The 14,334-nt window shown below is 44.8% G+C and overlaps 1 protein-coding gene across 4 annotated transcripts in view; it reads right to left on the reverse strand.

Annotated features, from left to right (window-relative positions):
- Positions 1 to 14,334, reverse strand: part of Cdyl (chromodomain Y like) — a 206,739-nt gene that overhangs the window by 57,543 nt on the left and 134,862 nt on the right. For 3 of the 4 annotated variants that reach the window (XM_076939189.1, XM_076939190.1, XM_034510694.2), the window contains one exon: positions 1,405 to 2,071. The exons of the other annotated variant lie outside the window; for it this stretch is intronic. In XM_076939189.1, the coding sequence (XP_076795304.1) occupies positions 1,405 to 2,071 (667 nt within the window). The remainder of the gene's footprint in view (positions 1 to 1,404; positions 2,072 to 14,334) is intronic. 4 annotated transcript variants of the gene reach the window in all.

A 14,334-nucleotide genomic window follows, 5' to 3' on the forward strand; every position in this document is an offset into this window, starting at 1 on the left:
GATTAAGTCTTTTCCAACTCTGAATGTCTGTGATGCTGCTGGATATGGAATGTCATCATTCTTATAAATGAATTCCCATCCACATGAGGCTGATCTGAAACCAGCAGAGCAGGACCTCGTGTCTAGTATGCATCTGAGAAATGCTGCCAAGACATCAGATTTCAGTTAATAGCCAGCTTGAGGTCCCATACAAGTCAAGACTAAGAGGAAGACTTGCTGCACATACCATGGCAGGACTGCTAACAATGCTAACGTGACCCTTACCCGTGGAGCTAAGTGGCTCCCCCAGCAACCCTATACTCTATCTAGGAAGCTCGAGCTGAGAGTACACACAGAGAACACTGTAAGAGGGCCAAGTGAAGCTCAAGAGGTAGATGAGAACAGTCTAGGGTATGCTGTCATGGTGCTCGCACAGGTTGGGGCAGGGGCCCAAGGGTACCTAGAAGTACTCCAGCTACTTAAGGAAGTGAGACAACACACTAGCTTGGTCAGAGGGTATCATTCTGTCCATTATTGAATGAAACGGATGGGAGGTGTCAAAAGGCATAGAGCAGGAAGTTGTGGAAAGCTACAGTAGAGCTAGCTGCTGGGGCTGGGGCTCAATACTACAGCGCCCACATAGTTAGCATGCGGCTCTGGGTTTCACTGGAGTCCCGTATACAGAACCAAATCTGAGAAAGCTGCGTCAAGAAGACAGGATCAAGACATAAGAGACCAGCAGGCCAGTGGGGTATGGATAAGTATGAAAAATTCATTAAAAACAGGCAAGCATTAAGGTGTGATGGGCAAAAGAAAGGGTCCCTGGAAGGCTGTCTTAGGAGATGGGCAGGTCATGGGTGTAGGGAAGCCAAGAGATGGTGACAGACAGCACTGTACTGAGTGAGTTCCCACTCCCAAATAACATGTGACAGATGTGATCAGCTGTACATAAAGAAACAGACCAAACTCCTAAAGATGCCCTTCACTGGAAGCATTTCTGGTGATTCACAATGCTAATGTGACCCTTACATAGGCAAGCAGAATAAAGAGTATGGTGTCTAAATCTATACTGGCCATGTGAGAAACTGCAGGTAGGCTCTTAACAAAGACGTGTGTAAGAGATGTAGACAGCATCATAAAACCTGCTATAAAATACCACCAGACTGTTTAGGAAGAGACCCTGTACAGAGCGCTGCACAGTGGGGCACAGCTGTGGGGGCAGGGACAGCCAGTGCTGATTTGTGATGAGTAACAAAGGTTTTGAGGAAAGCAATATATTGTCAAGACCTCCCAAAGGCCTGGGAGGTAGCTCTGTGACCCCTCCCTCCCCAGGAGGATTTGAGGACCCTTCTATAGAGGGCCCTCTAGGATCACCTACTGCCCAGCATATGAACAAAGCCTATCACACCCCACCTGGACACTCACCTTTTCCATTAACAGCTAAGCCTGTGGCCATGGCAGCAGTCACTGGGCCAGAAACCTGAGGCACTAGTGGATGTATTCGGGGCCTGCTCCCCATCCTGGCTCGTTCTGCACCAGGGCCCAGCAAAGCCCCAGTGGGCTTCTCTGCAGTCACCTCTGGGGCTACAGTGTCCTCAGCACCCTGATCCACAGGGTCCAGCTTCTCGGGGCTCTCCCCCTGAAAGCCATCAACCGAGGTCCTGCCCTTAATGGGGCTCTTAGGCACGAGAATTTTGATCCCTGACTTGGCGAGGTCCATGTTCTTGCGGTTTGCAAGAGATGGAGCTGTGTTTTTCCTGAACTTCTGGCTGGTAGCCAACAGCTGGCTGGTTTTGGACTCATGATCTTTGCCTACCACAAGTGCTTTGGGGTTGGTCTTGGAGAGGGCGCTGTGGGTGGACCTGGAGATCTGCTTCCGGGCGTTGCTGGGGGAGGCTCTGCTGGCACGAGCCAGGGTACCTTCCTTTTGCCTCTCACTGTGGCGCCGGTTGAAGTCATGGATGTATTCCTCACAGTTTACCAGGTGCTGCTCCGGCTCCCACGTGTCATCCTCACTGTCATAGCCTTTCCATCGCACCAGATACTCTGTCTTCCCTTTCTTGTTTTTCCTTTTGTCAACAATACTTTCCACCTACGTGTGAGAGAAAGGTTAGAAACAAGCCTCATTACTCGAGAAAGCTACAAGTTTAACAAGGAAACATTCATTAGCGTCACCAACACCATCACCACCTCCACCACCTTTATCACTACCACCACCACCACCCCCCAACCCCCCCAGGTGAGCCATACAGTTATCTTTTCTTTCCTGTCCCAGTCAGAAAAGAAAATGGCAACAGAGAAGTTGGGACTCCTGTGACTCCCTTGCAACGAGCTCAAACTACATGCTTACATTTTATACTCAAAACGTATGAATAGTATACACAAATCAAAATGTTGTGTGGCATCCCATTAACATGAATTTTTATGATGTTAATATTAGTCAAAAAAAAATTTTTTTTAAAACCACACATACAACAAAACAAACGGAAATGATACTGCCTCCCAAAAGTCGGGCCTAAGCAGGAAGACAGTTGCAGTTTCAAGGCCAGCCAGGGTTATAACAGAAGGACCTGTCTTAAAACATCAGTTGTGTTTTAACCACAAGAAATATTATAATTTCAGAAATGTATCTTCATTTTAAGTATCAACTGGAAATACACTCGTAGCTATAAAACCAAAAATATATCCACGGATGTGCATCAGGTAGCTACTCTGTTTATGGTTCAGAGGGGCTTTTTTTTTTATTTTGACACTCAGCGTCACTGCCTGAGTTGGTTCTAAGGATCACAGCTAGGGCAGCATCAACCACCTGAAGCCTGTGACCAGCAGCAAGCAATAAGCTATGAGCAGCAAGAGCCTTCTGTGTGGTGTGCAGCTGGCTCACCCAAAGGAATGTGAGGGTCTGGTAAACGTGACTTTGAAGCACCCAACAAAGCACGTTCCTCTTAATGGAGTACTCTAGGACAGTCAGGCTATTCCCCGCAAATCTTGGATTTTATATGCTAACACTTTTAAAAGATGATGTTGATCTTTCAGTGATGACTGACATATTGTGTATCAAATTTACATCAATTGTAAATACATTCTATTATTTGACATTCTAAGTGTAAATGGCAGACTTACAATTCAGACTAAGGAAAACATTTGACAATGCCCACGTTATTACAGAAACACCCATAATCTGTTGTGACACCCACACTTAATGTAAAAAGCACCACACTGACCACAGTGGTCAGGTGTGATTTTGTATATCAGCCAACAACTCTTAATTAAGGCCACAAAGGCCTAAGGCCACCATTTTATAAGAACATCAGCACATTTCTTGCAAAGTTCCAGGTTAGGAGATCCAGTGTGTTACCAAGTTCCCTAATAACCCAAATAATGCTGTTGACTGACCACAAGAGCAAAAGCATGTGGAAATATTCCATCTTTATCCTAAGAGATACTTTTTATTCTTTAAAAAAAAAAAAAAAAGATGAATTCTCCAACAGATCTACTTAAGATACAGACAGAACTAAAGCCCTTAACTGTAGGCCATCCTTAATTTAAACATTATTACTTCTATGAGGAGAATTAAGAACAGAAAGACTTGTCTCAATGGGAAGCAGATTTCACAACCAACAGATTTCCTGCATCAAGAACTGCAGTCAGGTAGGTGTGAGCTGGTCCACACAACCGCTAACAGGAGAGCTCTGCACAGTACTGACAGGCTTCTTCTCTTGGAGAGTCTTTCAAAACTCCATTTCATGGCTGTAGTTTAAAAGTTTTAAGTGTGCAGTGGAAAGGGATTATGTCTAAAAGAAAACCTATGTTTAATGCTGTTTTGTTCCCCTAAATCTGTTTCTACCCAAAAAATGTGTGCATTCAACCAGAACACCCTCCTTTCCACGTCCCTAAAGCTGGGACGACCATGTGAGGACACAGAATGGTTTCTTTCTCTCTCCCCTTTCCCTGAATGCTGGCTTTTCTCCTCTGGGCCCCCAGGACCCTGCCCCTTTGCCAAAGGAGATGCAGTATAAGAACCAGCCTCAGCAGTTACCTGACACAAATGTGGGCTTCTCAATTGCTCAAGGCTGGACTGTTCCGAGATGCCAAAAAAGGCAACACTTAGCCAGTGGGTATTGCTAAAGAACAGATGTTTTAAGCTTCACAGTCACATGATCTCCCAACCACTCAACTCTTCTCTGAGACAAGGAAGCAGAAGCACCAAAAATCAGCGACACCTACAAAAGCTAACCATGTACAATCTTCTCTTCCCTGTGCTATAAAAGGAAGCCTTATTTATTACATTATTTAAACTCCATTATTTGAGTCCACCATAGTCTGTAGTTGCTAAGCCACTCAGACTGTGTGGAACAATCAGACACTGAGTGGAGGCTTGCAACTCAATCTTGTGATGAATTCACCATGTAGGTTGCCATTCTACCAGTGACAAGAGGCAATAAACCTGGTGTTGGAGAGGGGCAGTTACAGGAGACTCAAGACTGCACAAGGTACTAACTCACACTTCACACAGCTGGGCACATGAGTGTGTTCCTGCCCCCAACTAGAGGACACTGTCTCCTTTAACACAGGAAACTGCTGTGGGTTGACTATGTATTGGAGTAGCTAACGTTAACCTGCAAACAGACATCACTTACGCTAAACAAACTGTTGAAACAGTAAACCTAAAATTACCTTCTAAGACCTTTCACAGTGGTCAGGGAGAAAATAGCCACAGATGTACATTAAAACTCATCTGTCGTCAAGCCTCAGGCCTTTTCTGAGCTTCTATATCCCAGATAACTGTTTCCAAAACCTCTTAGAAAGTGCCTTTCTTACAGTATGTACAGAAGCGCCACTCCAGTGATACCAGGTTAATGGCAAAAATTTCATACAAACTAATGTTCTGTGGAAGGAGCTAACATGCAGACCCACAGAAAAGCTCTATGACTTTTAAAGCCATGACTCAATGAAGGAAGAAGGCAGGAAAATCTCAAATTAGCATCTTTAATAACAAACCTACAGTTACACGTGAAATGAAATTTTAAATTTAAAATTCAATCTCTATGGTCTTAGCTGTTACTGAAATTCTGAGTTAGGATTTTCTTCTAAAACTCAATCTAAAAGCTAGAGTGTAGGACAAGTAAAACCCAACCTTCTGTAGTATTACAGACCCCTGCTGATGGCTTGCAAAATTACAAAGTCATCCTATTTGGACCATAGTCTGGGGTCTCTAGGTCCGGCAAGGTGCACTGAGGTGCCCAGGGCTGCAGAAAACAGAATGGAACACAGGGCAGAAAGGCTCTGTTTGGATGCAAGCAAAGAAGACCTAACTCCATTTACCATTACAGTTTAAGGAAAACCAGAGCAAGAAATGCAAAATGCCAATGCTTGTTGCAAAGCCCGGACAGCAGAAATCTGGTACATCAGATCACTGTCCACACGTCCCCGGGGCAGCATGTTTCCTCAGGAGTATGAGGAGGCTCCCTGCACCAGTATGAAGCCACAATCAATGTCGGGTGGAGAAAATAACATAAAACCCTACTTACAGAAAAAGAACTTTGATAACCTGTAAGGTGCAAAAAATGAAGAAGACATACCAGCCACTGGAAAAGTTGTCATGACTGTTGAGAACAAGAAAAGTTGCCTCTAGCTTTAAGAATAGTTTTTATGTAACAGCCTGACACACTTTCTGGCTTTATGCGGGCATGAAAGCAATATAGACTCCATAGAAACGGTACTTCTGACTTCGGCATCCTGACCTTTGAGGCTAGTGGAGACACAGCCTGGTCCTGCTGCGCTGCACAGCTGCAGTGCCTGTCGCCAGGGGAAACAGCTGATTCTCTCTGGGGGGGCTGAGCTGCACAGCTGTGATGCCCCTTGGGTACTGTGTGAAAGGCTTTAAAAAAATTTTTTTTCAACTTAACAGGTTTACCAGGAGGTAATCCCAAGTTGAGCATCTGTATTACAAAAATAGAGCATTCCACAGCCAGAAATGAGGAAGAATTTAAATACAACTGTCTGAAGACACTATAAAGAAACCCTAAGAGAAAAGAGAAGGGAACAGATTCTTATAACAGGGAAGCAGCCCACATCAGCTTTTGCTTTGCAGAGGATGGGCTTTAGCTGGTAGAACTCAAGACAGAGAGCACAGTCAGTGGGCAAAGCCTGGGTTGAAAGTAAAGTAGAAATCTAGGTGGGTGGCAGACAGGACATGTCACAAAAGCAGGAGGACCAAACTGAATCAACCCGTTCAAGCTCAGGCACATTTCTGAGTAACAATGTATCTAAGGACCATGAAAACTCAGCATGGCTATGGCTTACCACAGAAGAGGGATACTGCAGAAATCAGCAGAATAAAGGACCCTGGGTGACATCTGTATGGGGCAGGGCAGACGTATATTTGTAAGGCTCCCTCCCTGTGAGCCATACAGGACATACACCTGCATAACCTTGAAGCAAAGAGCTGCTGTCTCAGGTGCTGGATGTGCAAATGCCTCAAAAAGCAAAGGAACTTCCCTCTGGGGTAGGGAGCAAGGTTCTCAGTAGACAGCACTCCAAAGTAGCAAAGCTGGCTGTGAATAAACAGTACGTGAATTCCCTGATGAGAAGCAGCAAAAGATCAAGGGATTCCTCCAGCCAGCACAATACACTGGAGGCTCTACTCCAAGGTGGCCAGGCAGTGCTGGGCTTGCATCAGGCCCTGGGCTGGTGGAGTGAGTAGAGATCAGAGGTTATACCTCAGTAGTGCTTCAGACACTTTGTCCTGGGAGAGGAAATCTGTAAGACCCCCAGATAACATGTGGCTAGCTGCATAGTGCAGGGAAGTTCCCACCTAAAAGTGCCCCCAAAAGAAAGAATGAACCATGGGGGGCAGGGGAGGTGGAGATTGACTGAGACCTATGAGTTAAGTACAAATGTTTTCAGAAACCGGCCTGCCTAGATTTAATGGGATCAGACTGGGGCAATGGGGTAGACAACAAGCTTTTAGTATGTAATAGTATGGAATGAGCTAAGTATAACACCAAATAACAACAACAGCTTAACACTGTCACTGACCCACCAGCCTCCAAGGGCCATCCCGTTTCCCCTTCCCCTCTTACTGTAAGAGCACTCGGATTGTGGGCATGAGCTAGGAATCCAGATTTTTGTGAGTTCTGCAGATATAAAACTCAAGTCTCACACTTATGTAGCAAGCGCTTAGCTCACTGGGCCACCTCCCCCAGACAATCAAGTTTCTTTACAGGCAGCATATGCAACTGGAAAAAGTTACAAGTAACAAGTGGGATGCCTCCACAGACACAGCCACAGTATAATGCTGAAAATAAAGGCAAAGAAATGACTCCATCCTGTAGAAGAAAATTCTAGTAAGATTTAAGCTGACTTATCATTGGGAATAATAGGCACAGAAAAACAGTGGTACAGCACATCTAAGGTGCTGTTTATAAACTGTCAGTCTTTCAGACAGTGACCACATCTTCTGCCTATTTGATACTCTCATCAGATCCTGTCTCATTTTGGTGATGTCGCTTTTCCTGCAGAGTTTTGTTGCTGTTGTTTTGGGGGTTTCATTGTGGGCTTCCTGCACTATACTGCTGTATTTATGGGCACATAGACTTGTAACATACCATTCTTCTGCATGCTATAGACTCAATAATACAATTCCACCTAAGAGTCTATACACTTATTGTATTGAGTCCAGAAATATAAAGTCCAGCAATAGAGACAGGGGAAAGGCCAGCAATACAGATAGGGGAAAGGCCAGCATCTGGCAAAGTGGGAGATGAACTAGCACAGAACTTCAGAAACTGCTCTGTAGGATACCACAATGGCTACTTTCCCCACTGTCAGTTAGAATGCTGCCCCTCAGCTGTGGGCTGCCTGAACGCACATTTCCCACAACGCACCACTTTGCTGCAGTCTGTTGGTAAAGGAGGAGGCGGCCGTGGGTCTCTTCCTAAGCCCTCTGTGGAACTATCTTTACTCTCTGCTCAAAACAGTCTGCACTTTGTATTGTGAACATAAGACTGTGCTAAATATTCCCAGATAAAGACAGATTCTGTTGCTAGTGAATCTTCTCTACAAGAAATACTGACACACTTCTTCAGACTACAAGAACCCAAATGGAAATGTGAATCCACACAAAAAACATGTCTCTTAATTACGTCTGGCGGGCTGCATAAAGATGTCAAATAGTATTGAAAGAGGATTCATTCACTGAGCTGACGTGTCATTTTTCGTGGCTGAGGCCATTAACATAAGTGTAACTGGATGCTTCCGTGTCTGCCAGGATCCTGTTGTGGCCTGAGAGAGGAAATACAGAACGTTCTATCATCCATAAAATGCTGGCCAGTGAGTCAAGGTTAACAGAGCATCTCCCAGTGCCAAGGTAATTTCAAAAAAAGTTATGGATGAACATCTTGTCACTCTGTGGCTCACACAGGGTAGGGACAGCCCATAAAGAACATACACCCAGGCACATCAGTGATCCCTTCAGAACGGATCCAATAATCAGTGGGATTTCATTTGGAGAGATGCCCACTATCTCAGAGATATGAAGGCTAAGTGAGCTGATAATTCCTTTCTGTGGGTACTTGAGGCTCGACTTCAACCTTAAGATGTAAGTTATCACATTTTTGGGAGAGAGAAGGCCTGGCCTTCAACACAAGAAATACAGCCCCAACCATGCACACTGGCTCTGGGAAGCAACATGTCACAGGACCCAGGCTGACTGCCTCCAACAGTGCTTCTGTACAGGTTATATTTAAGATGAATGGTTCAGTTCAAATTATGGAAGCTTGTTCTTTTTCCAGAGGCCTGTCTAAAAACAGTCTAAAAACCTGACTAGCCAGGTGGCACCATCCTTCCTCTGGGGTAACTAAGTCAGCTCTGTGTAGGGGAAGGAGTGGAGCCTCTCCTCTGTTCTGGCAGTCTTTTCAGACTGAGGCCCAGAGCTGTTTGGTCCTCACCTGAACAGCCATGTTTGACCACCCCAACAATTTTGCAGGCTGAAAGAAGGGTGATTTTAATCTGCCATTTGTGGTTTTCTAAGCAACAGAACAAAAGCTAGACAAGCATAGGGAGTAGGTACACACGCAGCAAGAGTCACAGGAGAGAACTGTGAACTCTGGCCTTCCACCCAGGAGCAGGAATGTCATGTTCCGTTTGTATTTGCTGCCTATGAAGCTGCAAAAAAGCAGCTAGGGGACATCACAGCTTGTAGTTTACCTGAACCACCAGCAGCCCAGGTCAGGGCATTGTGGGGAACTCTGTAGACTGAGTGTAACGCCCTCCCCTTGGAGCGGGAGCAACAGACAGACCAGCAGCTCTGCCACTTTGTCACAAAAAGCCAGGATGCTAATAGGGCCAGCCACCCAGCTCTTCAGTTTAGTACTTCCAATGAGCCCTTGGGGTTTCTCTATACTCTGTCTCTATCTGAGTCATAGCTACTACAAGGAGGGAAGAACAAGTCACAGGGTCACAAAACCTGGGAGATTTGGGGGAAAGAGACAGGGCTAGCAAACAGACAGGTAAGCAGAGTCCTAACAGTTATCCTTCCAAAGGAGTATGGGGATATCAGCCATGGTGGATGAAATCTAAGGGAATTATCTAGAAAGACTCCCATCTGTGCAACCATACACTGATTCTATAAAGGCACCCATAGCCTGGGAGACCAGGGAAGAAAGCTTAGTTGGCAGAGTGCTTGCAAGCGCACAGGAAGCCAGGGATTTGATCATCAGTCACCAAGAGAAAGAGGCAAAAGTCAGACCCTCAACTGTATCCTCAGTTACAGACTTTGTTCCTTTAATGAACGCCAGCCTGTGCTACAGGAGACCTGTCACCACAAAATAAAAAGGTTCCAGAATACTGGGCATCCAGTTGGTAAAAAATAAAATAAAATGGGACCACAGTCCTCATTATCATGTTAATTGAAAACATAGTATAGACCAGGAATAAAATCTAAAACCATAAAGCTTTTAGACCAAACACAAAGACACTATCCTTATGGTTTGGGAGGAGACAAATATCTCTAGAGTCACAAAAAAGCATAGTCATGAAAGCAAGAAAATGACAAAACAAGACTTCATCAAAATCTCCCCACAGGGTGTGTGTGGGTGGGTGAGTGGCTGACACAGATGCCAACCACTCCACACCCAGCACCTGCCAGTGTCCGTCTATTGGGGCTGCTTACGTTACTTACAAACAACACAAGTTTACTGCTCAGTCAGGGTACAACTGTCCAATGGGGACCAATCCCCTCAGATGGGGATGTCTGTGTGCTCCCACACAGTAGAAGGTACCAGCGAACTTGCAACGGCGGCAGCACAACAAGGATTGTGTTTCAGTATTTGAAATGGAGAATGGGGGACAGAAGCCTGATACAAATGAGACAAAGTTAGTTCTGTTTTTATAAAGAAATCTGTAAAGACGCCTCCTGGTAGATGCTCCTCCCTAGTCAGCATCTCTTTAAGATCCAAGTACATGCTGTTCCGGGTTTCACTGTTCCCAACATTGTCTGCTATACTTCAAAGTCGTACTTCACTTAACAACTGTGCAGCTTAATGTGTTTTACAGGCTTGGTCTCCTAAGTGCGTGGTAATCGAGAGTGACACTTAAAGGGGACACTGGGAACTCCGGCCCGTGCTTGTCTCTGCTTCCAGGATGTGGTGAGATAAGTGCCTTCCTCCACTCCCCAATCCTAACATGGCATGCTGCTGGCTGCCTCGCCAAAGGCACCAGAGCCAAGCAACAACCATGAGCTGAAATCTCTGAAACCTTGAGCCTAAATACATTTCTTATAAACTGACTTACATTGGGTGCTCATTAGAGCCAAGGATGGCTACCGACTCAGGTGACAAGAACAACCAAACCTTGTGTGTCGGGCAGTGACATGCTACACGGTAGAAAGGTATGGAAAAAGACGCTGGACTAAGTTTGTGTGTGGCGGAGGCAATGAAAGGGACACAAGTGAATTTCATGGATGACAACGGTCGTAATGTCTGGCAGACAGTAGTTATACAAGTGCACACATCTGTTAAGATTCTATACACCTGAGATCTAAGCATCTTCTACTGTACCTCACACAGAAGACCATCTACATGGCTCTCGGCATGAAAAGAGCCTCTGGCCAACAGTATCTAAAACTACCCTGGGTGTGCAGCAGCCCGTGTAGCTATGCAAAAGAGCTTCCCATGAGGAACCCAGCATAATAATACCCAAGGCCTAAGCTGAAGCACACAGCCATCTCCAATGCCAACACTGCACACGTGTGCCTGTGTACAAAACACAGCCACCTAAGTCAGAGCTGCTGTGTGTCAGGAAATTGATACTGTATAATTTTGTCTTTCATATCAGTAAGGCCAGCACTACAAACTGAGTGTGGGACAAATTCTAAGCAACTCATAAACAAAAACATCATCGGTAAACACAAGTATCATTTTATCTCAGCCAAGTGTAAGGCTTACCAGGCTGTGAGGAAGCTCTTTGGAGGCCAAGTGTGGATTGTACAGAGCGCTGCAACCTTGCAGTGAGCACGAGAGGTTTTAAAGCAGTCTACTTACTAGTGGGGACGCGGCTAAGGAATTCCAAGGAAGGAGCTGGAGACACCCACATGTGCTCATGCTCAGACAGGCGGAGGGCAGGAGAGTGGGTGGGCAGGTGAGAGGACTCCATGGCTGTGCTCACACAGCTGCATCCCCGTCTGTGTGCCCATTCAACCATCTTGAGCACACCATACCTCATGTTATACCTTCATTACTGCATTCACCCAGTTTATCCTTAAAGCGGGTTGCAGGAGTAAGGCTGCAGTTTAAGTGTTTTCCAAAGTGTCATATATTAAGCTAACTTCCAGAACAAAGACAAAGGAGAAAGGCTGTTGCTTAGGTCAGTAGCACGTGTGAATTTCCATCCACCCCAACTACTGCACATCACAGCGATGCTGTGATCTACTTTCCCCGTCATGCAGACACTAGATGCACAGCAGTAAGATGACAGAACACAGTGACTGTGTATGAGGCCACTCTGGATATTGTAATTCTCTCCACCTCAATGAGATCCAAAGTTCTCTATGAACAAAAAGATTAAATGGATCTTTCTCACTGAAAGTCCTGACACTTGTTATATTATCCACCCATTTTTGAATCAATCAAACTCAAGCTGTCAGACTTGGCAGCAAATGAGTTTATCTACTGAGCTATCATGCCAGCCCAATCCACTTTTTTCTTAAGAGGTTTACCCAAATCAAAATAAATTAAAAATATTAAGGGAAATGCTGCTGAAAAAAAAGACAAGGTTAATTAATCATATTCCCGGGTCTGTCTGTCTGTGTATCCTTTCTCTACGTGCAGAATGGCATCTGGTACAAATAAACCTGTTTGCTGCTTTTATACTCGACAGATTACAAACTGAATCAAATCTGCATGTATGTACTATATACACAGGGTGATCAGAACCACTTCACACAATGCTACAACTGCAAACACAACTATGCGCTCACTTCACAACTGCACCCCTCTTCAGATTCCTCAGAACAGAAGAAAGCATTTCTATTTCTCTTGGGCCATGCAAACCAAACATGATAAATGGAATGCTTGAAGAAGTCATAGAAAGAGATTTCTGTCGTGCATCTGAATGGCTGGTACCACGCTGTACAGCCTGGCTTTATTAAATGGATAGAGACAAAGATGGAACTGTGGAGGGGTTAAAAATAGATAACTAGAAATTCTGAGGCTGGGAATTTTCTGTCTGGTTCTATTTTCATAACACCACAGAAAAGTTAAAAACTACAGTTTATCTGAATTTATCTTAAAATTTTAAACTTTTGCCAGAATACTCACTTTAAAACCTCATGTTCCATGAGCAAAACACTCAGCCCTGTACTGACGTGGGTATGAATGTTCTGGCCAGGCTCATGTGTTTGGACCTCCTGTTGGAAATTAAGTGGTCTGGGAACCTTTAGAAGGGCTCAGCTGGAGAAGCTGGTGGCTGAAGACTGGGCTTTCGGGCTTATACCTGTCACCTACTTCCTAAACTGAAGAGCTGTGAGCAAGCTCCCCTGGCCACAGGAGTAAGCAGCTTCCAGCTCTGCCTCCCTGTCATGACTGACTGTGCTTCCTCCGCTACAAAAGCAAGCAGCAACTCCTGGCTTTGAGACCCTGTCATGACTGTATTCTCTTAAACTATGAGTCCCAATGAATCTCCTAAGTTTCTTTAGCTACATATTTTACAGCAAAAAGCAAAGAACATAATACAAATCCCAAAGCAAGCCAAAACTAAACCAAATACAGAATATACCAGGCATCAGATAAGCAGGCTCTTCACAGAAGAGACATTTGTACATCTCACCCACTGGGTTTAATTAAAAATGTTTTCAATTATAAGCTGTTACTTTGTTGTTAAAAACCCAGTCTTCTGCTAACAGTGCACATCCATCAGAGGAATAAAACTCACCCCTGTGTGAAATGTAACAAGGCTGTTCTATAGTCCACAAAACACAACTCAAACCCTAAGTGGACACTTGCACACACATATAAGTCTAACGGCAGACAAGGATGTTTGGGAGGCAGGATGACTTGACTACACTGACAGAAATCAAAAGCATCTTCTAGCATCAGCATCACAAGGCAGACTCCTACCTATCGTGATGCCTCTACAGAGCTCAAAGGTCTGCTCTGCGTACTCATTGGCAGACAACTCTGTCTTTACATGTCTGTGTGTTCTTCCAGTCAGTCACTGCCCATTTCCACTGTTCTTCCCAAAGTACAGTTTTTATGAATACATATTCCTCCATCTATCACTGTGTGCCCAACTGTATGTACAGAGTCCTGAAATGTCCTCAGCTAGCAAGGGGACTGGAGGAAGCAAGCGGGAGGGTAAGCAGCTGGATCTCTACCACACCTTTGCAGAGCTTGGGAGGTGGTACCCAGGGTCGCAGCTGCTTTTGACTTTAGGGCATTTTCAAGTTGCAATAAGTTAGTCAAAACATAGCTCTACTGTAAGCTAAGAACCATCTGAAGAACAGATTTTGCTTTAAAGCACATCCAAAACAACAATTTAAACTACCAAGAAAAGCTGAGATCACAGATGAAATACAAACAACAAAGCATGTAACTGTTAGCATGAGGTGACAAGGTGGGCTTAAGGAATCCATCCACTGTCTTTTTGTGGTAGAGATTTTGTACTGGTTTGAAAATGAAAGAGAAATCAAAGTAAAGGTGGAATGTGAGCAATTCGCTCTTCTGAAAGAGGAGGAGACACCAGTGAGCTCTGTGGGTCTGGAATGTTGGTGTGCAAGTGTGGGGTCTTGTCTATGCACTGACCCCATGTCCTCAATGTGCTCCTTCGTCTTGAATATCAATCTGGGCAATCATTTTT

The sequence above is a fragment of the Arvicanthis niloticus genome, chromosome 8 (assembly GCF_011762505.2).
Source record: "Arvicanthis niloticus isolate mArvNil1 chromosome 8, mArvNil1.pat.X, whole genome shotgun sequence".
Classification (NCBI taxonomy): Eukaryota; Metazoa; Chordata; class Mammalia; order Rodentia; family Muridae; genus Arvicanthis; species Arvicanthis niloticus.